Raw genomic sequence first — 27712 nt, 5'->3', positions numbered from 1 at the left:
CAGTGCACGAACTGGATGACGCTGAAGAGAGAGCAGGAATGGCGGAATCCGCCCTGAACAAACTCCGCACCAGGCACCGTCTCTCCACCGGCAAAGCCTTCACGTCGGTGGAGATCATCCAGGTCTCCAAATCAGCCAGCTCCAAGTCAGTCGCCGAGGAATAAAATCCCCCTCGGGCTCTGCAGCCGGTAGGTTATGGCATCCCTTAACCATGGTAGCCCCGCATATGCGCACAGGTCTCACTGAAACCTGAGACGGTGAAAAAACGGCCAAACCGGAAGTTCAGGAAAATGGACTTCCGGTTTGCCCATTGTGCCGTTTTTCATACTCCGGGGTTTCAGGGAAGCCTCCGGAGGGCAAAATGGACCTCCCGAAGGCTGAAAACCAGCTGGCTCGTATGCGCAGGTGTGCTGAAGCTGACATAGCGCAACATCTCATGTGCCCTCCAATATGGCTCCGCTTACCACCTGCGGCACGTATGTCATAGGTTCCCCATCACAGCTATAGAGTGAACATGGTCCATGTTGATAATCATCAGTCAGTTGTAAAAGAACAGCTTACATCCACCATTGATAGCTTTACCATTATCAAACAACCACATCTACCTATCCCAGGTCCTTAGGAAGGACTTGATAACTGGGTCTTCTTTTTAAGAACTCCCATAATTCCCTGCAGGGTGGAGTCTGGGCAACTGAATGGAGCTAGCAGAGCGTTTTACTGGCCTATTGCCTTTCCTGTTGCCAATATGGAGTTTTGTTCAGCAGATATTATTCTCATTATGCCCAGAGAGAGAAATATCTGCCTCTACCCAGGATCAAACTCACAGCCTCCACCTCTAGGCCATCACATTTATTTATTTTATTTATTTATTTTGTCCAATACACAATGAGAGTTTTAGTGGGTATATATATATATATATATATGTATACAGTATATACACATAGTAAAATACATGATGAAGGTTATAGAGGAGATACTCATAGTAAAATATATCTATGAAAGAATAGAAAAGAAGATATAGTAATAGAACATATCAATGAAAGAACAGAAGAAGAGACATAGGAATAGAAGAAAGATATAGGAGATATAGGAGATCAATAGGACAGGGGACGGAAGGCACTCTAGTGCACTTGTACTCGCCCCTTACTGACCTCTTAGGAATCTGGATAGGTGAACCGTAGATAATCTAAGAGTAAAGTGTTGGGGGTTTGGGGATGACACTTTGGGGATGATACATCATTCAAAGACTTGATAGGTGGAAAAAGATAAAGCCAAATCCAGTCTAAACATCTGACTGACTGTGTGACCAATCAGAATAATAATATTTACCTTGGCGAGTCCTGCTGGTCCTTGGGAATCAACGCTGACCACTTGCAGATGCCCTGATCTAGACTGAAGCCCCTCAACCTTCCAGTTGAGCTTTGTTTTGTGATGTTGGTTGGTCACCAACGTTGATGCCTTCTTCTCTTCTGCTTTCCTCTCTCTTTGCTTTGGTTTGCCCCCCTCAAGTCGCCTTTTCCTTTCTAGTCTGACAGGCTAAGCATCTCAGACGACAGCACCGCGAGAAGATTGCTTGCTACCGTAGCGAGAACTGGAGCAGCCCGAAAAGACGTTTACAAAGGCACCTGCAAGGGAGTAGAAGGAGATTTGGAAGGGAAGAAGAGCTTTTTGGCTGTTTGGGGGAAGAAAGCGGAGGTCTGCTAGCTGTCCATCAAGTGTCTGGTTTTCTTCATCAAGGGGGTGATGGACAGTAGACAAGTTTCTGAGAGTCATGGCGTCGATTCTGAATGCAGTCCGCTTGCGTTTTCATGTCAAGGACGGAAAACGTTAGGAGCTCCAGTTTGGGTTTGTCTCTTGTCAACGCTACTCTACTGGGAGCAATCTTCATGTTTGGTGTGAATAAAGCTTCATCCTTTGGAAAAGAAATGTGATTTCCTGTGATCCTTTCCCTTCCTTTAAAAATGATTTGCAACCTGTTTCTTATGACTCAAATTATGAAATGGAGATAGCAGAGTGTTTTACTGGCCCACTGCCTTTCCTGTTGCCAATATGGAGTTTTGCACATTATGAAATTTGAGTGCTTGGTAACAGGAACAGAATAGAATAGAATAGAATTCTTTATTGGCCAAGTGTGATTGGACACACAAAGAATTTGTCTTTGGTGCATATACTTTGTACACTGATACATTTGTCAAGAATCATGAGATACAACACTTAATGATTGTCATTGTGTAGAAATAAGCAATCAGGAAACAATCACTATTAATATAAATCATAAGGATACAAGCAACAAGTTACATTCATACAGTCCACAGAGAGGGGCGGCATACAAATCTAATCAATTATTATTATAAGTGGGAGGAGATGTGGGATAGGAACGATGAGAAAATTAATAGTAATAGTAATGCAGGCTTAGTGAATAGTTTCACAGTGGTGAGGGAATTATTTGTTTAGCAGAGTGATGGACAAAACTGTTCTTGTCTGGTTGTGCACACCAAATCATCAAACACATCAAACCATCCTGGACACAAACTACGTGTGTGTGTGTATATATATATATATATATGTCACATGGGGGTTTTTTTTTGTTTTGTTTTTTTGCTGAATTTGAAAATTAAGGGAGACTAGGATAGATCTATTTCAGCCTTATTTTGGCCTCATCAGCTAGCCATACCCACTGGGACTTGAACCTGCAACCTTTGCCTTGTAAGGCAGAGAATTATCCTCTAGGGCTAGGCTACAGTATCCAATCCCTTCAGCTCTGCACCAGGGAAGGGTCACATATTTTGTGTCGAATCACCCTGCTGTATATACACTGTATATATATATATACTGTATATATATATATGTATATACTGTATATGTATGTACAGTATATAATGCTCAAAAATAAATAAAGGGAACACTCAAATAACACATCCTAGATCTGAACGAATGAAATATTCTCATTGAATATTTCATTTGCACAACTATTCCATTTGCACAACAGCAGGTGAAATTGATTGTCAATCAGTGTTGCTTCCTTCACAGAAGTTTGATTTACTTGGAGTTATATGCTGTTGTTTAAGTGTTCCCTTTATTTTATTTTTTTGAGCAGTGTGTATGTGTGTGTGTGTGTGTACACACACACACAAAAGCACTAGAGAAGGTCTATTAAACAGACTTCATAAAATGCGTCGATTCGTTAAATATCATTTATGTTCTACAAATAAGAACGTGGAATTCCTTTTCTGGGCGTGATCCTTTATTTCCAAAGGAAACCTTGCACGGGAAAGCAGTTGCTCCTGCCCAGGCGGATCCCTTCTTCGGAAACAGAAAGTGGGCTGCATTTGACCTCGTGGCCCCTTCCCCCAAATTGCAACCATAAATAAACTGCAATAATCTGCAGTGTGCAACGAATGACCCGTCTCTTTCCCTGCCTGCACCCATGCATTTATCTACGTGGGGAGAAAGAAGCCAGCGCCTTCTGCAAATATTGCTGCTTTGCCCAAGATTATTTCACAAAAAAGTTTTACCTCGCTTTAATTTAATCTCCAGAGATTAAATTCCCACGCCCTCGCCACCTTCCCACCCGCGCAGGCGCACTACATCACCCCGTATTGCCTTTTTCACCCCCCTCCCCAACCCAACCTGTTTTCTCGCGCAAGCGCAGTCAGTGAGGAACTTCCCTTCCGGAACGCAGCCCTTCCGTGCGCAGGCGCAAGAAGAACTGCCCGCCCAGCGTAGGAGAGGAGGCGCGACGGGAGAAGAGGTCAGAAGGCGGGGCCTTCGGTCCTACCGCGCAGGCGCACTGTAGCACGGGAAGGGAAGGTTGCGCAGGCGCAGTGGCCCTTGTCCCAGAGCCGGGGCCCTGCTTGGCGACCGCGCCTTTCTTGTCGTTGCCGTCGGTCGCTTCTCGAGGAGCGGAGCCGCGTTGACTGACCAGAGTCCGCGAGCCCCGCTTCCCTCAGGACCGGGAGGTGAGTAAAGGCCCGGGGGAGGGGGAGAATCCTTTAGGGGTCAAGGGGGGGAGGTCAGAGGTCATCCTCTGGTATTAAGCCCTATTCGCTTAACGACCGCGGGACTCATTTAACAACTGCAGGGATTCTCTTGTTTACAAGGATATGGTGAGAAAAGTCGGAAAATGGGAGCCTGAACAAATTCCTCGCTTAATGACAGAAATTGCGGGGTCGTAAGTCGAGGACATTTGCAGACATCCTAGGACAGTGTTTCCCAACCTTGGCAACTTGAAGATATTTGGACTTCAACTCCCAGAATTCCCCATTCAACACCCAGAATTCGCTGGCTGGGGAATTCTGGGAGTTGAAGTCCAAATATCTTCAAGTTGCCAAAGCAACTTGAAGATATTTGGACTTAGCTTCAACCACAACAACACAAGAGCACACAACAGATTTAAACTTAATATTAACCGCTCCAAACTTGACTGTAAAAAATATGACTTCAGTAACCAAGTTGTCAAAGCGTGGAACTCATTACCGGACTCCGTAGTGTCATCCCCAAACCCCCAACACTTTACCCTTAGATTATCCACGGTGGACCTATCCAGATTCCTAAGAGGTCAGTAAGGGGCGAGTACAAGTGCACCAGAGTGCCTTCCGTCCCCTGTCCTATTGCTCTCCTATATCTCCTATACCTTTCTTCTATTCCTATATCTCTTCTTCTATTCTTTCATTGATATGTTCTATTACTATATCTTCTTTTCTGTTCTTTCATAGATATACTGTATTTTACTATGAGTATCTCCTCTATAACCTTCATCATGTATTTTACTATGTGTACAGTATATAGATATATACCCACTAAAACCCTCATTGTGTATTGGACAAAATAAATAAATAAAATAATAAATAAAATAAGTTGGGAAACACTGTTCTAGGAAATTCTCTAAAAGCGGAACTTAAAAAAAAATGAGTAAATAAATGAGCCCCCCCCCCTTTCGATCACCAAGTGGCGTCTTTAGTCCTGATTTTCAGATCCCGAGAAATCTGAGGATGGCTGTCTTAATATATTGGGGAAGCTCTATTAATAGCAATCGCATTTACACTCATATACCACTGGCTTTATAGTGCTTTTACATCCCTCTCTAAGTGGTTTACAGACTCAGCCTCTTGCCCCCCAACAATCTGGGTCCTCAATTGACCCACCTCGGAAGGACGGAAGGCTGAGTCAATCTGGAGCCCATGGTCAGATTTGAACTGCTGAACTACAGCTAGCAGTGAGCTGAAGAAGTAGCCTGCAGTCCTGCACTCTAACCGCTGTGCCACTAATGCGATGTGTATACTGTATATTGTTATATGTTGTTAAATATTGTTTATTATTGCTGTGAGCCGCCCCGTGTCTACGGGGAGGGGCGGCATACAAATCTAATAAATTAAAAAATGGATTCCTTTTCCCCAAGTGTAAAATAATGCACTTGGGGAAAAGGAATCCTCAATCTGAGTACAGTATTGCATTGGCAGTTCTGTGTTAGCAAAAACTTCAGAAGAGAAGGATTTAGGAGTAGTGATTTCTGACAGTCTCAAAATGGGTGAGCAGTGTGGTCGGGCAGTAGGAAAAGCAAGTAGGATGCTTGGCTGCATAGCTAGAGGTATAACAGGAAGAGGGAGATTGTGATCCCCTTATATAGAGCGCTGGTGAGACCACATTTGGAATACTGTGTTCAGTTCTGGAGACCTCACCTACAAAAAGATATCGACAAAATTGAACGGGTCCAAAGACTGGCTACAAGAATGGTGGAAGGTCTTAAGCATAAAACGTATCAGGAAAGACTTCATGAACTCAATCTGTATAGTCTGGAGGACAGAAGGGAAAGGGGGAACATGATCGAAACATTTAAATATGTTAAAGGGTTAAATAAGGTTCAGGAGGGAAGTGTTTTTAATAGGAAAGTGAACACAAGAACAAGGGGACACAATCTGAAGTTAGTTGGGGGAAAGATCAAAAGCAACGTAAGGAAATATTATTTCACTGAAAGAGTAGTAGATCCTTGGAACAAACTTCCAGCAGACGTGGTTGGTAAATCCACAGTAACTGAATTTAAACATGCCTGGGATAAACATAGATCCATTGTAAGATAAAATACAGGAAATAGTATAAGGGCAGACTAGATGGACCATGAGGTCTTTTTCTGCCGTCAGTCTTCTATGTTTCTAAAATAAATAAATAAAATAAATAAATAAGTATGTTGTATTATGCTAATTGTGATAAGCCCCCTAAGGAAAGCCAAGGGTCTCTGACTAGTTGTAAAATCCATTTTTTTTACTACTGGTTCTTTGGCTGTGGCTTGGTGAACATGGTGTGGCTTGGTGAGGGTGGCAAGGGAAGGATACTGCAAATTCTCCATTCCCACCTCTCTCTGGAGCCAGACAGAGGTGGTATTGGCAGTTGTCTGAACTACTCAAAATTTCTGTTACCGGTTCCCCAGAAACTGCTGGATTCCACCCCTGTCTCTGGCAGGAAGTCACTTATTTAACTTAACTGCTGCCCAACTCCCAAGGACTCTGGGCGGCTTACAGTGAAAAACAATGTCAAAAACAGTTTAAAACCCAATTAATAAAATTACATATCTCTGATCCAGAAGATAAACCACCCAGGCCTGCCGGCAGAGCCAGGTCTTTAAGACTTTCCGGGAGGCCATTGAAATGGAAATAAATGTAAAATATGCATAGGCTCCTGAATAAAATCCATTTTCTAGCATTGGGTAATCCTTTGAACCATAAACTAATCCAAAGGGCAAGGTCTGTGCAGCTTCCTGTCTGGGGAGACAGATAGGCTGGGTCAGTTTGGAGAGCCATTAGATGACTATCTGTTTTATCATTACGCTGCCCTGGTTATGGGCTCATTCCAGCACATAAGAGTCACTGATGTGATGTACATGTTGAGATGATTCAGTTTGCTTACATTTCCAGCTGTGTATCACCTCCATGGACTGCTTGGGGCTATGGGGCTTGTGATCTTGGGAAGGCAGAGTGCTCCTTTCTTTCAGAGGAGAATCAGAACTGCAGAAAAAACAATTCCTGCCAACCTGCCTTCCATTGAGGACCTGTAGACTGCACGAGTCAAAAAGAGGGCGGGGAAAATATTTACTGACCCCTCACATCCTGGACACAAACTGTTTCAACTCCTACCCTCAAAACGTCGCTACAGAGCACTGCACACCAAGACAACTAGACACAAGAACAGTTTTTTCCCGAACGCCATCACTCTACTAAACAAATAATTCCCTCAACACTGTCAGACTTTCTACTAAATCTGCACTTCTATTCTAATAGTTTTTCTCATCATTCCTTTCACCCATTTCCTCCCATGTTGACTGTATGACTGTAACTTGTTGCTTATATCCTAAGATTTTTTTATTAATATTGCTTCTTCGTTGCTTATTTGACCCCTATGGCAATCATTAAGTGTTGTACCACATGATTCTTGACAAATGTATATTTTATTTTATGTACGCTGAGAGCATAGGCACCAAGACAAATTCCTTGTGTGTCCAATCACACTTGGCCAATAAAAATTCTATTCTATTCTCAATCCAAATTTAAACAAGCCACGTGAATACATTTTATTGCTGTAGCACCTTTCTCTATAATGTTTATGGTTTGATGTGTAAACGTCGGCTGATTTTTGATTTTATCTTTGTCCAGACTTTTAAGATCCTTCTGCCAGAATGTCCCTACACCAGTTCTTACTTGAGCCAATCACCTGCCATGCCTGGAACCGGGATCGAACACGTGAGTGTCATCATGCTGGTTCGCTTTTTAAACCATGATTGCAGCAAATGTTGATTTGATACTCTGCTGAAAACCCGGAGATGCTAGTAACTAAGGTTCTAGGTCACGGTGTCAAACTCAAGGCCCCGGGGGGCTAGATCTGGCCCGTGGGGCCATCCTGGAAATAACGAAACACCGGCTTGCAGTGCCTCTGCCAGTGAAAACGGACTTGGGAGGGCCGCATACAGTCCTCCCAGCCTCTATTTTCTCTGCAGGAAGATTCCCCCAACCCCACCTGGGCTACCTCAGGGCCCACCTGACACAAGTGGCATCAGACACCAGAACAGTTTTTTCCCAAATGCCATCACTCTGCTAAACAAATAATTCACTCAACACTGTCAAACTATTTACTAAGTCTGCACTACCATTCCTTTTATTTCTTTCTCATCATTCCTATCACCCATCTCCTCCCACTTATGACTGTCACTTGTAGCTTGTATCCTTAAGATTTTTATTAATATTAATTAATATTGTTTCTTTGTTGCTTATTTGACCCCTGTGACAATCATTAAGTGTTGTACCTCATGATTCTTGACCAATCTCTCTTTTTTTGTGTCCACTGAGAGCATCTGCACCAAAGACAAATTCCTTCTGTGTCCAATCACACTTGGCCAATAAAGAATTTTATTCCATTCCATACTTTACTCTACTCTACTCTACTCTACTAAGCTGGCCACATCTACCGTGGTCAGAGAAGGCTCTTCTCCTGGGTCCCGCCAGCCGACATTGTTTAGTTGACGGGACCCGGAGAAGGCCAACTCTGTGGGACCTAACTTCGTCGCTGGGATTCGTGCGGCAAAAGGTAGTCCTGGAGATATTCTGGTCCGGTGCCATGAAGGGCTTTATAGGTCATAACCAACACTTTGAATTGTGACCGGAAACTGATCGGCAACCAATGCAGACTGCGGAGTGTTGGTGTGACATGGGCATACCTGGGGAAGCCCATGATAGCTCTCGTAGCTGCATTCTGCACGATCTGATGTTTCCGAACACTCTTCAAAGGTAGCCCCATGTAGAGAGTGTTACAGTAGTCAAACAAGAGTTGGGAAGATGTGAAGGAGGGGAACAACACTCCGCTGCTTTGCTCCTGAGGCCCCCTCGAGTTCTTTTTTGCACGCTTCTGATGTAAAGACAGGTCCGAAAAGTGTGCAAAAGGTGGAAAGGTGCCCCCTCCATCTTTCAGTAGTACAATTTTTTCACTGCTCAGATTTTTTCCCTTATGAAAAGCCTTTTCACCAAGACATCTTCTGTTCAACTGAACTTCAGCTTCCGTTTAACATTTTTGGGTTCTTACCATTGTGTTTTCTTTTCATTTTATATTATTATTATTATTATTATTATTATTATTATTATTATTATTATTATTTATTATTATTATTATTATTTATTAGATTTGTATGCCGCCCCTCTCCGTAGACTCGGGTTGGCTCACAACACAATAAAACAGTTTATAACAAATCTAATAATTTACAATTTAAAATATTTTTAAAAACCCATTATTAAACAGACATACGTACAAACATACTATACATAAATTGTATAGGGGGAGATATTCATTTTTATGCACATTAGATTGAACTTCTGTTTGGGAAAAATTACTTCTAAGAAAAAGAAAATATTTGACAATGTTTTCTCAATCTCATTCTCTCTCTCTCTCTCTGTTTTCGTTAATGCAAATCCAATGGTTCTCTGGGCAGAGATTGCCATTAGCCCGAACAACCACGAAGTTCACATTTATAAGAAGAATGGGAACCAGTGGGTGAAAGCTCATGAACTGAAGGAACACAATGGACATATCACTGGTAAGAGCAGCATCACCTCAGGCAGCTTCTGTCTTATAGAGAGAGAAAAAAATCCTACACAACCTACACAGTTTGGCAGCGACAACCTTTGAAACTGCAGTTTAATGTTTCCAAATGTAAAATAATGCACTTGGGGAAAAGGAATCCTCAGTCTGAGTATTGTATTGGCAGTTCTGTGTTAGCAAAAACGTCAGAAGAGAAGGATTTAGGGATATTGATTTCAGACAGTCTCAAAATGGGTGGACGGTGCGGTCAGACGGTAGGGAAAGGAAGTAGGATGCTTGGCTGCCTAGCTAGAGGTATAACAAGCAGGAAGAGGGAGATTGTGATCCCCTTATATAGAGCGCTGGTGAGACCCCATTTGGAATACTTTGTTCAGTTCTGGAGACCTCACCTACAAAAAGATATTGACAAAATTGAAGGGGTCCAAAGACGGGCTACAAGAATGGTGGAAGGTCTTAAGCATCAAACGTATCAGGAAAGACTTCATGAACTCAATCTGTATAGTCTGGAGGACAGAAGGAAAAGGGGGGACATGATCGAAACATTTAAATAGGTTAAGGGTTAAATAAGGTTCAGGAGGGAAGTGTTTTTAATAGGAAAGTGAACACAAGAATAAGGGGACACAATCTGAAGTTAGTTGGGGGAAAGATCAAAAGCAATGTGAGAAAATATTATTTCACTGAAAGAGTAGTAAATCCTTGGAACAAACTTCCAGCAGACGTGGTTGGTAAATCCACAGTAACTGAATTTAAACATGCCTGGGATAAACATATATCCATTGTAAGATAAAATGCAGGAAATAGTATAAGGGCAGACTAGATGGACCATGAGGTCTTCTTCTGCCGTCAGTCTTCTGTTTCTATGAGTAAAAGGCTTCTTTTAAGCACTCCTCCATTTTGAAGGAATTAATCCCAGGGTGCCTTGTTCCTTCACATTTTACATTAATATAATTTTTTTTAGAATCCCTATTCAATTTTTCCATTGGAAAATGTATCCATTCCTTGGGTGGCCTGTGTCATCAGCATATGATTAAACCAACATTTATGGCTCATTTCACGAGAAACGTTTGACTTCTTGCCAAGCTTGCTCTTCCAAATTCCTGGTTAAACCACTTTAGGAATGAAAGAAGAGGCGCGGTACCTACGGTTGTGTAAACACATGGGATGTAAGACAAAATCTCGGAGGCTGAGAAATAAACCCAGACTTTTCAACTTGACAAGAGATTGACAAAATGAATGAATTCACTCATAAAAGGCAGCTTGGGTTTATTTTGTTTTGAAGTTCTGCATTCCTTTTCCTTGGTGTTCCAACCGCATGAATTAAGCTCCAGAGGAATCTTGCTCCCTTGGTTCTCTGTGAGAATTAGGGACTTGACATCTTAATAAATTGGTGTTTGGTGCAGTAGATAGCAAAAGTAGACCAATCTAAAATGCCACTGGGCGGTAGGAAAAGCAAGTAGGATGCTTGGCTGCATAGCTAGAGGTATAACCAGCAGGAAGAGGGAGATTGTGATCCCCTTATATAGAGCGCTGGTGAGACCACATTTGGAATACTGTGTTCAGTTCTGGAGACCTCACCTACAAAAAGATATTGACAAAATTGAAGGGGTCCAAAGACGGGCTACAAGAATGGTGGAAGGTCTTAAGCATAAAACGTATCAGGAAAGACTTCATGAACTCCATCTGTACAGTCTGGAGGACAGAAGGAAAAGGGGGGACGTGATCGAAACATTTAAATATGTCAAAGGGTTAAATAAGGTTCAGGAGGGAAGTGTTTTTAATAGGAAAGTGAACACAAGAACAAGGGGACACAATCTGAAGTTAGTTGGGGGAAAGATCAAAGGCAACATGAGAAAATATTATTTTACTGAAAGAGTAGTAGATCCTTGGAACAAACTTCCAGCAGACGTGGTTGGTAAATCCACAGTCACTGAATTTAAACATGCCTGGGATAAACATATATCCATTGTAAGATAAAATACAGGAAATAGTATGAGGGCAGACTAGATGGACCAGGAGGCCTTTTTCTGCCGTCAGTCTTCTATGTTTCTATGTTTCTAAGAGTAAAATCCTAAATCAGTGTTTCTCAAGTATCTGGTGTGTGGACTTCAACTCCCAGAATTCACCCACCTGGCTTGCGGGGGGGGGGGGGAATTCTGGGAGTTGAAGTCCACACACCTGAAACTTGCCAGAGTTGAGAAACACAGCAATTATTTCATAACATAGAAACATAGAAGTCTGACGGCAGAAAAAGACCTCCTGGTCCATCTAGTCTGCCCTTATACTATTTTCTGTATTTTATCTTAGGATGGATATATGTTTATCCCAGGCACGTTTAAATTCAGTTCCTGTGGATTTATCTACCACGTCTGCTGGAAGTTTGTTCCAAGCATCTACTACTCTTTCAGTAAAATAATATTTTCTCACGTGGCTTCTGATCTTTCCCCCAACTAACCTCAGATTGTGTCCCCTTGTTCTTGTGTTCACTTTCCTATTAAAAACACTTCCCTCCTGAACCTTATTTAACCCTTTAATATATTTAAATGTTTCGATCATGTCCCCCCTTCAAAAGCTGAGAAGGAGAAGCGGTTAAGAAAATCTTGGGCTGTGCAGAGATGAATAGACTGACAATGAAAATTAAAGAAAAGGAAGGCACAGAAGAATATAATGTATGGGTGAAATTTCACAATGGGATAGAAAATGAATATACACAGATAAATAGCATGTACCCAAAATAAAGAATTGCACGTATAGGAATGATTTAAAAGTAACAAATTTAGAAGAGAGACCAACAGTTTAAATATGTATGGGAACAAGTCAGCAGTCTGTTAAACAAGAGTTGAATCAGGATAAGAATAATTCAGGGAAAGGTAAGGTGAACCGAGGTGGCACAATGGGTAGAGTGCACTATTGCAGGGTACTAAAGCTGACTGCTTGATCTGCAGGTCAGCGGTTCAAATCTCATCACCGGCTCAAGGTTGACTCAGCCTTCCATCCTTCCGAGGTGGGTCAAATGAGGACTTGGATTGTGGGGGCCATAGGCTGGCTCTGTTCAAAAGGGCTATTTCTAACATGTTGTAAGCTGCCCTGAGTCTAAGGAGAAGGGCGGCATAAAAAAAATTGAATGAATGAATGAATAAAGGCTGAGAAAGAGGAAGTAGAAGGTGAAGAGAGAAGAGAAGGAGTGGAGGGAAGTAGGAAGGGGGAGAGAAGGAATAAGGGAGTAGAAAGAAGAGATGAAGATAGAGGGGAGTGTAAAGAAATGAAGAAAAACAGACTGATGAACAGTAATATAAAATAGGTGCAAAATAGGATATTGATTTAAGAATGATTAGATTAAAATGTATAATTGTGTATATCCCAGTGACCGATAAGGTCCCACAGAGTTGGCCTTCTCCAGGTCCCGTTGACTAAACAATGTCGTCTGGCGGGCCCCAGGGGAAGAGCCTTCTCTGTGGCGGCCCCGGCCCTCTGGAATCAACTCCCCCCAGAGATCAGAATTGCCCCCACCCTCCTTGTCTTTCGTAAATTGCTTAAGGCCCACCTGTATCGCCAGGCATGGGGGAACTGAGATACCTCCCCCAGGCTTATATAGTTTTATGTATGGCATGCTTGTGTTTTATGGTTTTATATAATGGGATTTTAGATATCTTTTTTAAATATTAGATTTGTTTACTGTATACTGTTTATTATTGTTGTGAGCCGCTCTGAGACTTCGGAGAAGGGCGGCATACAAATCTAATAAATTATTTATTATTATTATTATAATTATTATTATTATTATTAATTAATTAAAATTATTCTATATACTGTATATGGAAATTGTGGAGAAAAAATAAATTTAGAAAAAAAAAGCTGAGCCCGTTACCATTACATCCCTTTCACGCCTGCCTTTGACCAGAGCCCGTTCTTTCAATTCCAGGCATCGACTGGGCCCCCAAGAGCGACCGCATTGTGACCTGCGGGGCTGACCGCAACGCTTACGTCTGGAGCCAGAAGGACGGCGTTTGGAAGCCGACTTTGGTCATCCTCCGGATCAACCGGGCAGCCACCTTCGTTAAATGGTCCCCTCTGGAGAACAAATTTGCAGTCGGAAGCGGCGCTCGGCTTATCTCCGTCTGCTACTTTGAGTCCGAAAACGACTGGTGAGCGGCTTCCTTTCTTCCATCGGTCCTCCCGGGCCTGGTAATAAACTGGAAAATAGGGTTCACTGCTGAGTTGTCGGGCTCCTGCTCTTTCTCCTCTTCTACCTGACTTGAAAGAAAACAAATTCGTCCCGCGGTTTATGGCTGCGCTCCCAGAAAGATTAGCTCGCTCCATCTGTTCCCAAAGTATCTTCGTGATGGGCTAAATAATGGAGCTAACATTGAAATACAGTAGTCCCTCGCTATACCACGCTTCACCTACTGCGGCTTCACTTCATCGCGGGTTTCTGAGGAAGTCGATCGGCAGATTTAAACAGCCCGCCGAACTCGATCGGCACATTTTTTTAAAAAAAATATATATCTAAAATTGTAAATACTGTATTTAAATACTGTATCTAAAATAAATACTGTGTGGGAAGGGTTTATAAACACTTAAAACAATGAAAACTTACCAAATATTTACAATATAAATACTTAAATAAGTACTATCAGTCGATAAATTCCCCATTGCGGATTTCACCTATCGCGGCCAGATCTGGAACGTAACACCAGCGATAGGTGAGGGACTACTGTAGAAGCAATTGGCAAGTAACAAAAAAAGAAACATTAGGACGGGACGGAAGGCGCACTGGTGTACTTATGCACGCCCCTTACTGACCTGAGCAATCAGGAGAGGTCAACAGTAGATAGTCTCAGGGTAAAATTTGGGGGCTTAGGTGATGATTCTACATAGTCTGGTAGTGAGTTCCATGCATCAACTACTCGTTTACTAAAGTCAAATTTTCTGGAGTTGAGTTTGGAGCGGTTTACATTAAGTTTGTACAGTATCTGCTGTGTGCTCATGCGTTGTTGTGGTTGAAGCTGAAGTAGTCATTGGCAGGAAGGACGTAGCAGGTGATTTTATGGGCTATGCTTGGGTCGTGTTTAAGGCGATGTAGTTCTAAGCTTTCTAAACCTAGGAATAGAACAATAGAACTAGCGAGGCACAGACAATAGCTTCACTCTTTGTTTGTTTGTTTGTTTGTTTGTTTATTGGATTTGTATGCCACTTATGCACGCCCCTTACTGACCCCTTAGGAACCTGGAGAGGTTAATCGTGGATAATCTAAGGGGAAAATGTTGGGGGTTAGGGGTTGACACTACTGAGTCCGGCAATGAGTTCCACGCTTCGACAACTCGGTTGCTGAAGTCATATTTTTTACAGTCAAGTTTGGAGCGGTTAATATTAAGTTTGAATCTGTTGCGTGCTCTTGTGTTGTTGCAGTTGAAGCTGAAATAGTCATTGACAGGTAGAACGTTGCAGCATATGATCTTAATGGGCAATACTTAGATCGTGTTTTAGGCGCTGTAGTTCTAAACTTTCAAGACCTAGGATTGATAGTCTGCTTTCGTAGGGCATTCTGTTTCGAGGGGAGGAGTGAAGGGCTCTTCTGGTGAAGTATCTTTGGACGTTTTCAAGGGTGTTGATGTCCGAGATGTGGTGAGGGTTCCAGACAGATGAACTGTATTCAAGGATGGGTCTGGCAAACGTTTTGTAGGCTCTGGTGAGTAGTGTTTGGTGTCATGAGATCAGCCAGTCATTCCTACTGTTCACACCCATTTTGCAACCAAACGATTTGAATGGCATCTTCAGTGCGTACTCCGCACCATCGCTTAGGGAGAATGATGCGAGAAGTCCTTTTTCTATTTTCCAGGTGGGTGAGCAAGCATATCAAGAAGCCCATCCGTTCCACCGTCCTCAGTCTAGATTGGCACCCAAATAACGTCTTGCTGGCAGCCGGATCCTGTGATTTCAAATGCAGGTGAGAACACTCGCAGCTTTTATATATAACGGTATTCCAGGGTTTGAGGGGCCAACACAAAGAAAACGGGGTTCAACCTCTTCTCCAAAGCACCTGAGGGCAGGACACGAAGCAAGGGATGGAAACTAGGTCAAGGAGAGAAGCAGCCTGGAATTAAGGAGACGCTTCCTAGCAGTGAGGACAAATGAACCAGTGGAACAGCTTGCTACCAGAAGTTGTCTGTGCTTCATCACTGGGGGTTTTTAAGAGGAGACTGGACAACCATTTGTCTGAAATTTTACAGGATCTCCTGCTTGAGCAGAAGACCAGACTAGACTAGAAGACCTCCAAAGTCCCTTCCCACTGTATTATGGTTGGTTGGTTGGTTGGTTGGTTGGTTGGTTGGTTGGTTGGTTGGTTGGTTGGTTGGTTGGTTGGTTGGTTGGTTGGTTGGTTGGTTGGTTGTCTGTCTGTTGACCCTGTTTTATAATAACATCACCGAATTGTTACATTGGGGCTGAAAAACAAACTCCATCCTGTAGTGTCAGGGTCCTAAAACGATGCCTCTAATGGAGATTTTTTTGCTGATAACCTGGCTGTGACAAATGGAACAAAAAAATTATATCTGTCATTTAAATTTTAGATTTTCTATTTCACATAGTATATTTATTTATTTATTTATTGGATTTGTACGCTACCCCTCTCCGTGGACTCGGGGCGGCTAACAACAGTGATAAAAACAATATGTAGCAATCCAATAATAAAACAACTAAAAACCCTTATTATAAAAACCAGACATACATACTGACATACCATGCGTAAATTGTAGAATCCTAGGGGGAAAGAATATCTCAGTTCCCCCATGCCTGATGGCAGAGGTGGGTTTTAAGGAGCTTACGAAAGGCAAGGAGGGTGGGGGCAATTCTGATCTCTGGAGGGAGTTGGTTCCAGAGGGCCGGGGCCGCCACAGAGAAGGCTCTTCCCCTGGGGCCTGCCAACCGACATTGTTTGGTTGACGGGACTCGGAGAAGGCCAACTCTGTGGAACCTAATCGATCGCTAGGATTCGTGCAGCAGAAGGCGGTCCCGGAGATAATCTGGTCCGGTGCCATGAAGGGCTTTATACTTTTTGTTCTTGTGTTATCAAAATGTGATGCAAATATGCCACATGATAAATAATAATAATACAACAGCATGTTAAGAGACTCAATATTTAAGGGGGGGCAGTTTTCATGGAATTATCTCCACGTATAGTTGTCACTACTGGCAACCCCCATATGTACTTTGATGGTTTTGCTCAAAAAGGGTGGCTTTATCGGTTTGGGACACAGAAATCTCGCTCAGTTGATGGTTTTGCCGAATGAGCAGCTGGAGTTCAAAGAGACATTTTCTTCTTGAAAAATGGCTTTTTCTCCAACGCCTCCCACCTAAGGAGCAAGGCAGCCTTAAATTTGTCAAAAGGCTGCCCTATTTCCCCATGGTTACCAGCAGGCATTGACGGTGTTTTAATATTCCAAGCAGATGACTTTAAAGCCATCTAACAATTCCCTTTGAATTTGGCAATGGGTCCAGATGGCATCCACCCCAGAGTTCTTAAAGAACTCAGATCTGTCATTGCTACCCCCCTGACTGATTTGTTTAACCAATCCTTGTTAACAGGAGATGTTCCTGAGGATTGGAGAATGGCAAGTGTTGTGCCTATCCACAAGAAGGGCAGTAGAGAAGAAGCTGGTAACTACAGGCCAGTTAGCTTGACATCAGTTGTCATTAAAATGATGGAGACTCTACTGAAAAAGAGGATAAATCAGCACCTAAAAAACAATAAATTATTGGACCCAAATCAGCATGGCTTTACTGAAGGCAAATCATGTCAGACTAATCTCATTGATTTCTTTGACTATGTCACAAAGGTGTTGGATGAAGGTGGTGCCGTGGATATTGCCTACCTGGACTTCAGCAAAGCCTTTGATACGGTTCCACATAAAGAGCTGATAGATAAATTAGTGAAGATTGGACTTAATCCCTGGATAGTTCAATGGATTTGCAGCTGGCTGAAGCATAGACACCAGAGGGTTGTTGTGAATGGCGAGTATTCTGAGCAGAGTCAGGTTACAAGCGGTGTGCCACAAGGGTCTGTTCTGGGTCCTATTCTTTTTAATATGTTTGTGAGTGACATAGGGGAAGGTCTGGTAGGGAAGGTTTGCCTATTTGCCGATGACTCTAAAGTGTGCAATAGGGTTGATATTCCTGGAGGCGTCGGCAATATGGTAAATGATTTAGCTTTACTAGATAAATGGTCAAAGCAATGGAAACTGCAGTTTAATGTTTCCAAATGTAAAATAATGCACTTGGGGAAAAGGAATCCTCAATCTGACTATTGTATTGGCAGTTCTGTGTTAGCAAATACTTCAAAAGAAAAGGATTTAGGCGTAGTGATTTCTGACAGTCTCAAAATGGGTGAACAGTGCAGTCAGGCGGTAGGGAAAGCAAGTAGGATGCTTGGCTGCATAGCTAGAGGTATAACAAGCAGGAAGAGGGAGATTATGATCCCGCTATATAGAATGCTGGTGAGACCACATTTGGAATACTGTGTTCAGTTCTGGAGACCTCACCTACAAAAAGATATTGACAAAATTGAACGGGTCCAAAGACGGGCTACAAGAATGGTGGAAGGTCTTAAGTATAAAACGTATCAGGAAAGACTTAATGAACTCAATCTGTATAGTCTGGAGGACAGAAGGAAAAGGAGGGACATGATCGAAACATTTAAATATATTAAAGGGTTAAATAAGGTCCAGGAGGGAAGTGTTTTTAATAGGAAAGTGAACACAAGAACAAGGGGACACAATCTGAGGTTAGTTGGGGGAAAGATCAAAAGCAACATGAGAAAATATTATTTTACTGAAAGAGTAGTAGATCCTTGGAACAAACTTCCAGCAGACGTGGTAGATAAATCCACAGTAACTGAATTTAAACATGCCTGGGATAAACATACATCCATCCTAAGATAAAATACAGAAAATAGTATAAGGGCAGACTAGATGGTCTTTTTCTGCCGTCAGACTTCTATGTTTCTATGTTCTAATTTGGGGATTCCAAGCATAGAAAGTGTCCTTGAGAGGGGGCCGGGGATATGGTTCACTTAAATGCAATTTTATTAAAGTGAAGGGCTTATTTTTCTATATACAGTGATCCCCCGCTCGTTGCGAGGGTTCCGTTCCAGGAGCCCCCGCAACGAGCGGGTTTTCGCGAAGTAGCGATGCGGAAGTAAAAACACCGTCTGCGCATGTGCAGACGGTGTTTTTACTCCCACAGCGCTAGCGAGGAGCCGAAGATTGGGGGCGGGGCGGCTGTTTGCCGCCGGCATGGAGGGCTTCCTAGCAGCCCCCCAAACCCGGGTTGGGGGTCCGGGGGGCGCTTGGTATCGCCGGTTTTGAGCTGAGTCCGGAAGCGAATTCGCTTCCGGACTCAGCTCAAAACCGCCGATAGCAAGCGGCAAGGAACGCCTTGTCTCGGCGCTTTCGAGCTGTCAGCTCGAAAGCGCCGAGACAAGCCGTTCCTTGCCGCTTGCTATCGGCGGTTTTGAGCTCAAAACCGGCGGTTTTGAGCTCAAAACCGGCGATACCAAGCGGCAAGGAACGGCTTGTCTCGGCGCTTTCGAGCTGACAGCTCGAAAGCACCGAGACAAGCCGTTCCTTGCCGCTTGCTATCGCCGGTTTTGAGCTCAAAACCGCCGGTTTTGAGCTCAAAACCGCCGATAGCAAGCGGCAAGGAACGCCTTGTCTCGGCGCTTTCGAGCTGACAGCTCGAAAGCGCCGAGACAAGCCGTTCCTTGCCGCTTGCTATCGGCGGTTTTGAGCTCAAAACCGGCGGTTTTCAGCTCAAAACCGGCGATACCAAGCGGCAAGGAACGGCTTGTCTCGGCGCTTTCGAGCTGTCAGCTCGAAAGCGCCGAGACAAGCCGTTCCTTGCCGCTTGCTATCGGCGGTTTTGAGCTGAAAACCGGCGGTTTTGAGCTCAAAACCGGCGATACCAAGCGGCAAGGAACGGCTTGTCTCAGCGCTTTCGAGCTGTCAGCTCGAAAGCGCCGAGACAAGCCGTTCCTTGCCGCTTGCTATCGGCGGTTTTGAGCTAAATCCGGGAGCGAATTCGCTCCCGGATTTAGCTCAAAAGCGGCGAGAATGAACGGCGTGGGTGGGCAAAGGGCGGGCGGCAGCGAGGAGTTTGCGTGGGCGGTGGGGAAACTCCTCGCTGACGCCAGCAAGAGGGGGAAGACCCAGGGAAGCCGCTGCCATCTACGCATGCGTGCCCGGCACGCATGCGTAGATGGTATTTTTGACTTCCGGGTTGAAAAATAGCGAAGTACCCTGTTCGCAATGGTTGGGGACGCAATAAACGGGGGATCACTGTATGCAGTTTCTGCCATTTCCATCCACATTGTTACAGCCTTTAAATAACACATTATTTTCCCCAAGCCCTCCTAGAATTTACCTCCTTGGTTTTCTCAAAATGGTTGTCTTTAAAATTTAGCCCAGTACCACGGTTCAGTCCTTCAGTCCTGTTTTATCTCAGATTACTACTGTATTTTTTGGACTATAAGACACGCCAGAGCATAACACACACATTAGTTTTGGGGGAGGAAAATAAGAAAAAAAAATCTTCCTACCAGCATTTATCTGGTTAGAGTCCTTAGCAAAATATTAGCCTTGCAAAGCTCCGCTTGAGAGGCTGGGCAGGGCTACATTCGGTATATAAGATGCACCCAGATTTTCGTTTTATACTCTGAAAAATATGGTAGTTTTTGATGCTGATCTGAAGTTAGTTGGGGGAAAGATCAAAAGCAACATGAAAAAATATTATTTTACTGAAAGAGTAGTAGATCCTTGGAACAAACTTCCAGCAGACGTGGTTGGTAAATCCACAGTAACTGAATTTAAACATGCCTGGGATAAACATAGATCCATCCTAAGATAAAATACAGGAAATAGTATAAGGGCAGACTAGATGGACCATGAGGTCTTTTTTTGCCGTCAGACTTCTATGTTTCTATGTTTCTATGCTTATGTTTTTCCTTTTTCATAGAAAAAAACATGTTTGTGCCTGCTTAACCCTGTTTTAACATCAATGTTTGCAATTCATTATTAGAGACTTTATCAAATAGAACTGTGGCAGGAAATAACCGCTGTCTTGCTTAGCAACAGAAATGTTGTGGTCATAAGTCAAGGCAACTACCTTTCTCTTGTACACTGCTCAAAAAAATAAAGGGAACCCTCAAAGAACACACTCTAGATCTGAATGAATGAAATATTCTCATTGAATACTCTGTTCTGTACAAAGTTAAATGTGCTGACAACGTGTGAAAATGATTGTCAGTCAGCGTTGCTTCCTAAGTGGACAGTTTAATTTCACAGAAGTTTGATTTACTTGGAGTTATATTGTGTTCTTTAAGGGTTCCCTTTATTTTTTTTTGAGCAGTATAGTTCCGTCTCCATTTCCCTCTTAGGTACAAACTTGGACTTTTTTGCCTTCTTTTGCAGGGTGTTTTCAGCCTACATTAAGGAAGTGGACGAGAAACCAGCCAGCACGCCTTGGGGCTCCAAAATGCCCTTTGGGCAGCTGATGGCTGAATTCGGAGGCACCGGGACCGGGGGTTGGGTCCACTGTGTCAGTTTTTCTGCCAGCGGCAATCGTCTCGCCTGGGTCAGCCATGACAGCACTGTATCCGTTGCAGACGCCTCGAAAAACATGATGTGAGTAGCCGTGGCAGGGGAATGCTTGCCTGGATCCCATCCTGCGCGGTTGCATCGTGATGCTATGTTGTTAACCACCTGCCTTGTCTTTTAGGCTCTCTCAACTGAAAACCGAGTTTCTCCCCTTGCTGAGCGTCTCCTTCGTCTCGGAGAACAGCATGGTGGCTGCTGTAAGTCTCTTTGCTTCGCTTGGTGTCCTGCCGGGCTCTGTGGTAGGAGCCTCCCGAAAATTCAAGGTGTTGTGGTTAGCTCTGGCCCTGCTCCTGCCCCAAGGACTGTGGATGTGGGGGAGACATCCACATGCTGCAGGCCTGTTTTGCCCCCAGTGGAATCTGCTGATGAAGGCTCCTCTGACCAAGAAGACATGAGTGACAGGGAGGAGGAGAGTGGGGCAGACAGCTCAGGAGATCAATTATCTAGCTCCTCCTTGGATTCGGAACAAGAGTTAATGATACAGCCACGCATGCGGAGAGCGAGGCATAGGCAGCAACAACTGAGAGATTATTATCAAAGAAAATGAGGCCACCTGTGGTTGGGTGGGGCTGTGGTCATTAGTGAGGCTGCTATAAATAGCAGCCTGTGGGTTTCTGATCGTTGTGTTTCGTGACTGCTTTACTGACTTTGACTTTTTGTGTGCTGATTTTTCCCCACTTTGAAACTAAACCAGAGCAAAGTGTGTTTCACTTTGTGAAAGAAGAAGGACTGTGAATTGCCTCACAGCTGCAAGCTAAGTATCTCAGAACTGATAAGGGACTTGTACAAATGACCAGTTTGTTTGGAGACGAGTGCTCTTGGCTATACCAAAAGAGGGCTTAAGTTAAGGGAATTTTCATTATAAAGAACATTGGTTTGAATTTTCAAACGTGTGTGTGTCTGAAATTTGTACCTGTGAATTTTTGGGAGGATTCTACCAGAGAGCCCGACAGAACACAAGGGTACAAATTTTAGACACACACACGTTTGAAAATTCAAAACAATGTTCTTTATCCCAAAATTCAAAATAAACAAAGCACTCTTTTTCTATTGCAAAGAGCACTCGTCCCAAAACAACCTGGTAGTCTGTACAATTTCCCTTAAGCAGTCATTAAGTATTTAGCTAGCAGCTGTGAAGAAACTTCACACTCCTTCTTCTTCCAACGAAGTGAGACACACACACACACACACGTTGCTCTGCTTTGGTTTCAAAGGCATGAAAAATCAACAAACAAAGTCCAGAAAGCAGCAACACACGATTCCTGAAGAACTGTGATCAGATACTCTTTCACAACGGCCAAACCCACACGCTGCTATTTATAGCAGCAGCCCTAATACAGCAGCCCCACCCAACCACAGGTGGCCTCATTTTCTCTTGTAATAATCCTTCAGTTGTTGTCTCCTATGCATCACTCTACGCATGCGTGGATGGGTCATTAATTCTTGTTCAGAATCCAGGGATGATACAGATGATTGATCTCCTCCTGGGCTGTCTGCCAAACTCCCCTCTTCCCTGTCACTCACGCTTCCTTGGTCAGAGGAGGCTTCATCGGCATTGGGAGCAAAACAGGCGTGCGGCATGTGGATGTCTCCCCCCACATCCACCTGCACATTCCTTGGGACAGGAGCTGGGCAAGAGCTAACCACAACATTTGGGAAGGGCTGGGGAATTCTGGGAATTGCCTCTTCAAGGGGTCAGGCCTTGAGAAAGGCCGGTCCAAAGCACGGACGCGCCCTCTTTCCTTCCAGGGCCATGATTGCTGCCCGATGCTTTTCAACTGTGACGACCGCGGAGCCCTCAACTTCGTCTCGAAGCTTGACATTCCTAAGCAGAGCATTCAGCGCAACGTTTCGGCCATGGAACGTTTCCGCAACATGGACAAGAGAGCCACTACGGAAGACCGCCATGCTACACTGGACACGCTGCATCAGAACAGCATCACGTGAGTGACCGCAGGGTAGTTTTGCCGACTGCTCCTATCTATCTATCTATCTATAGCAATAGCACTTGGGCATCTACCAGTCAATACCAGTAGTGGGTTTCCAGTTCAGAAAGAGGAGAGCGCGAGTGCTTTGCACATGTGAACATAAGAAGAGCCATGCTTTGCACTGCAAGACGCCTCATGTATCCCAGCGGCCAGTCAGGTCCCACAGAGTCGGCCTTCTCCAGGTCCCCATGGCCAGACAATGTCGGCTGGCAGGGTCTAGGTGAAGAGCCTTCTCTGTGGTGGCCCCGGCCCTCTGGAACGAACTCCCTCCAGAGATACGTACCGCCCCCCTCCCTCCTGGTCTTTCGTAAAACTCTAAAAACCCACCTCTGTCGGCGGGCATGGGGGGCCGTGAGTGACGAGGCTGCCTCCAGCCAATACTAGATACGATTGAATTGGATGAATGTGTGTGATTGTATATGGGGTCTTTAAATTTTTTTTTTACTAAATTTCCATAATCTTTTATTATAGTTATTTAGATTTCTTACCTATTGTTGTATTCAATGTTGTACGCCACCCTGAGTCACCTCTATAAGGGCAGCATAGAAATAAAATAAATAAATAAATAACAAAACAATATACAGTGATACCTCGTCTTACGAACTTAATTGGTTCCAGGATGAGATTCGTAAGGGGAAAAGTCCCTAAGACGAAACAGTGTTTCCCATAGGAATCAATGGAAAAGCAATTAATGCGTGCAAGCCCAAAATTCACCCCTTTTGCCAGCCGAAGCGCCCGGTTTTTTTTTTTGCCCCTTCTTATGAACTATTTTCACCTTACGAATCCGCCGCCGCTAGGAATGCCCCACCTCCGTTGCCAGCCGAAGCACCCGTTTTTGCACTGGTGGGCTTCCCCCGAGGCTCCCCTCCATGGGAAACCCCACCTCCAGATTTTGTGATGCTGCAGGGGAATCCCAGCAGGGGAATCCCACCAGCACGAAAACGGGCGCTTTGGCTGGCAATGGAAGTCCGGAGGTGGGGCATTCCTAGCGGCGGCGGCGGATTCGTAAGGTGAAAATAGTTCATAAGAAGGGGCAAAAAAATCTTAAGCTCTGGGTTCGTATCTCGAAAAGTTCGTATGACGAGGGGTTCGTACGACGAGGTATCACTGTAAAAGCAAAGTTGAAAACAAAATTAAAAGCGGGTGTACAATTACTTCTGGGTCTAATGCCGGTCCCATTGTCCTCCTCTTCCTCTTCTTGCAGTCAAGTGTCTATTTATGAAGTGGACAAGCAAGATTGTCGCAAATTTTGCACCACTGGTATTGACGGAGCAATGACCATCTGGGACTTCAAGGTAGGTTTGATGGATTATGCCAGCCAATCCTATGGTTGACGTAATGTTTGCCAGCTCCTCTGTTAACTGTGTACAGTGTCCCCTCGATTTCCGCGGGTTCGAACTTCGCAGAACGTCTATACCACGGTTTTTCAAAAATATTAATTTAAAAATACTTTGCTGTTTTTCCCCTCTATACAGTGTTCCCTCGCTTTTCGCGGGGGATGTGTTCCGAGATCGCCCGCAAAAGTCGAATTTCCACGAAGTAGAGATGTGGAAGTAAGTACACTATTTTTGGCTATGAATAGTATCTCAAGCCTTCCCTTAACACTTTAAACCCCTAAATTGCAATTTTCCGTTCCCTTAGCAACCATTCAGACTATTACTCACCATGTTTATTTATTAAAGTTTATTAAAAAAAATTTATTAAAGGCAGACGAAAGTTTGGCGATGACATATGACGTCATCGGGTGGGAAAAATCGTGGTATAGGGAAAAAACCCGCAAAGTATTTTTTAATTAATATTTTTGAAAAACCGTGGTATAGACTTTCCGCGAAGTTCGAACCTGTGAAAATCGAGGGAACACTGTACCACGTTTTTCCCCGCCCGATGACGTCATAAGTCATTGCCAAACTTTTGTCTGTCTTTAAAAAACATTTTTTAAATAAACTTTAATAAATAAACATGGTGAGTAATAATCTAAATGGTTGCTAAGGGAATGGGAAATTGTAATTTAGGGGTTTAAAGTGTTAAGGGAAGGCTTCGGATACTGTTTATAGCCAAAAATAGTGTATTTACTTCCGCATCTCTACTTCGTGGAAATTCGACTTTCGCGGGCGGTCTCGGAACTCATCCCCACAAAAATCGAGGAAACACTGTAATTGTAGAAGTAGATGTAGAAACAGGGTGAATCAAGGGAGGAATCAGCCTAGAATCTGAACGTCCTCACAAATGAGCTCAATCCAATCCCTTTTGAACTCCATTAACTCTTCACCTAGCTCCAATTTAGTGCCAAATGTTGGTTGACTTGTCAGTGCCCCAACTTGCATCTGCGAAATAAATTTATTTATCGTATTTATGTATTTATTGTATTTATATGCCGCTCACTCCAAAAGGACTCTGAGCGGCTAACAATCGGAATAAATACAACAACAATCAAACCAGTTAAAATCTAATAATAAAAATCAATAATAACAATAATATAAAAAACATACATACTTGCAATCAGCCTAATTCCAGGCCTGCCGGAAAAGCCAGGTCTTAACAGCTTTCCGGAAGACTGGTAGGGTGGAGATAATGCGGATCCCTGGAGGCAGTTGGTTCCAAAGGGTCGGCGCCACCACCGAGAAGGCTCTTTCCCGAGATCCCACCAGCCAACACTGTTTGGCGGACGGGACCTGGAGAAGGCCAACTCTGGGCCCTTAGTGGCCGCAGCGAGGTAGAGGAGGCGGTCCTGTAAATAGTCTGGCCAGATTCCCCTCCAATTCTCTCATCCAAGGTTCGATTTATTATCAGAGCCATGTTGGTCACGCCATTGCCATCCCGAAACTAATTTCCTTTCCAGTACCCCACCCAGGTTAAGGTTCATCCCGACAACCCCGCACGTTCATCATGAGGACCAGGGGTTTCACCTACCTCCTCCTTACATCTGCTGATACAGAACGAGAAATAACTCTTAAGAGGACCCAGAATGTTTGGGGCAATATGCCCATTCTATAAACCGCTTAGAGAGGGCTGTCAAAGCACCAGGAAGCGGTAGAGAAGTCGAAATGCTATTGCTATGGAGCAGGTGATGTGCAATGCCATTTCGCGACCTCTCTGACAAGTCAAACCATTGGGGAAGCCCAGATTCACTCAACAACCTCGTCATTCATTTTAACAATTTCCGCTAATATCTCCGGGACCATCTTCTGCCGCATGAATCCCAGCGACCAGTTAGGTCCCACAGAGTTGGCCTTCTCTGGGTCCCGTCGACTAAACAATGTCGTTTGGCGGGACCCAGGGGAAGAGCCTTCTCTGTGGCGGCCCCGACTCTCTGGAACCAGCTTCCCCCGGAGATCAGAATTGCCCCCACCCTCCTTGCCTTTCGTAAGCTCCTTAAAACCCACCTCTGCCGTCAGGCATGGGGGAACTGAGATATTCCCTTCCCCCTAGGCTTATAAAATTTATGCGTGGTATGTCTGTATGTATGATTGGTTTCTCAAATTGGGCTTTTTTACATTATTTTTAATATTAGATTTGTTCATATTGTCTTTTTACTGTTGTTAGCCGCCCTGAGTCTATGGAGAGGGGCGGCATACAAATCTAATAAATAAATTAATAAATAAAATTTAAATGTGGTTATATTCAATAAACTCTCCGCCGGGCAACACAAATTTTGGGCGCTCAATTGCAGTTGTAAGTCGTGGAGCGGTCTGTATGGCATCCTAGATTTCCGCAGAGGTGTGTGGTTGTCATCGGTGAATAACTTGCTTCCTTCTTTCTTTTTCTCCCCCCCCCTCCCTGTGTTGTTGTCTAGACCTTGGAGTCCTCCATCCAGGGGCTACGGATAATGTAGAACGAGTCTTTCGTTCCCTAGCAAGACGGCCTACTTCTGAAGCCTGCATAGACTTGAAAAGACAGGGTGAAGATGGATCACTTCTTTTTTCTTTTTTAAAGCACTGAAAACAAAAAACACCCTACAACCTGGTGAAATATTTTTCCCTCCCCCCGTTTCCCTATTCTCTCCCTCCCCCCCCTCCACTTTGGTGATATATACAGTATATTGATCTGCCAATCAGCTGTGATCGTGGTATCTATTTGGGTTTTGTGGGTTTGTTGTTGTTTTAATTGTCCTCGGTTGTTGTTGTTGTTTTTCATTCCCTCCTTAACCAAAGCTGCTCCTTTTAAAATAGTTTTATTGCAGGAAGTATGAAACACTAAGCTTAAAAGGAGGAGGTCTATGTTCAGCTTGTCTGCTAGAAAATTAAAATTAAAATCAAAAGAAGGCTTGTCTTAATAGTCTCTGTTATTTTGGCCGTCTCGGGCGGGAGAATTCATTGGAGAAAGAATTAAGTTTGGAAGAGTTGCTAGTAAAAAGGAAAACAGGCCATCAAAAATGGCCGGAGGCCATCAAAGCTGACCCCAGCCACACTGCAGAAAAACTCAAAAGAGGTACAGTGGTACCTCTACCTAAGAACACCTCTACTTAGGAACTTTTCTAGATAAGAACTAGGTGTTCAAGATTTT

At 43.8% G+C, this 27712-nt stretch overlaps 2 protein-coding genes across 3 annotated transcripts in view; both read left to right on the top strand.

The window, feature by feature from the left end:
- LOC139172308 (myosin-16) overlaps positions 1-1926 on the top strand; it is a 67044-nt gene extending 65118 nt beyond the window's left edge. For both annotated transcript variants that reach the window (XM_070761271.1, XM_070761272.1), the window contains exons 43-44: positions 1-188; positions 1528-1926. The exon at positions 1-188 is cut by the window's left edge and continues 40 nt beyond it. In XM_070761271.1, coding sequence (XP_070617372.1) covers positions 1-164 — 164 coding nt within the window. In that variant the 3' untranslated portion in view covers positions 165-188; positions 1528-1926. The remainder of the gene's footprint in view (positions 189-1527) is intronic.
- Positions 1927-3715: 1789 nt separating this feature from the next.
- LOC139172307 (actin-related protein 2/3 complex subunit 1A) lies at positions 3716-27470 on the top strand. Its single transcript, XM_070761270.1, has 10 exons — positions 3716-3959; positions 7644-7730; positions 9467-9571; positions 13496-13718; positions 15413-15520; positions 21036-21248; positions 21343-21418; positions 22971-23164; positions 24414-24504; positions 27003-27470. Exons 2-10 carry the CDS (start codon positions 7667-7669, stop codon positions 27039-27041), a joined length of 1113 nt encoding a protein of 370 aa, XP_070617371.1. The 5' UTR covers positions 3716-3959; positions 7644-7666; the 3' UTR covers positions 27042-27470.
- The last annotated feature ends 242 nt before the right edge of the window (positions 27471-27712 follow it).

The sequence above is a fragment of the Erythrolamprus reginae genome, chromosome 9 (genome assembly GCF_031021105.1).
Source record: "Erythrolamprus reginae isolate rEryReg1 chromosome 9, rEryReg1.hap1, whole genome shotgun sequence".
NCBI lineage: Eukaryota > Metazoa > Chordata > Lepidosauria > Squamata > Dipsadidae > Erythrolamprus > Erythrolamprus reginae.
The sequence above is the reverse complement of the archived record's forward strand: the minus strand, read 5'-3'. Positions and strand labels throughout refer to the sequence as shown.

Coding starts and splice junctions, on each gene's coding strand:
- LOC139172307 (XM_070761270.1), top strand. CDS start 7,667: ATGTCCCTACACCAGTTCTTACTTGAGCCAATCACCTGCCATGCCTGG. Junction 7,731..9,466: donor CTGGAACCGGGATCGAACAC/GTGAGTGTCATC, acceptor TTCTCTGGGCAG/AGATTGCCATTAGCCCGAAC. Junction 15,521..21,035: donor TCCTGTGATTTCAAATGCAG/GTGAGAACACTC, acceptor CTTCTTTTGCAG/GGTGTTTTCAGCCTACATTA.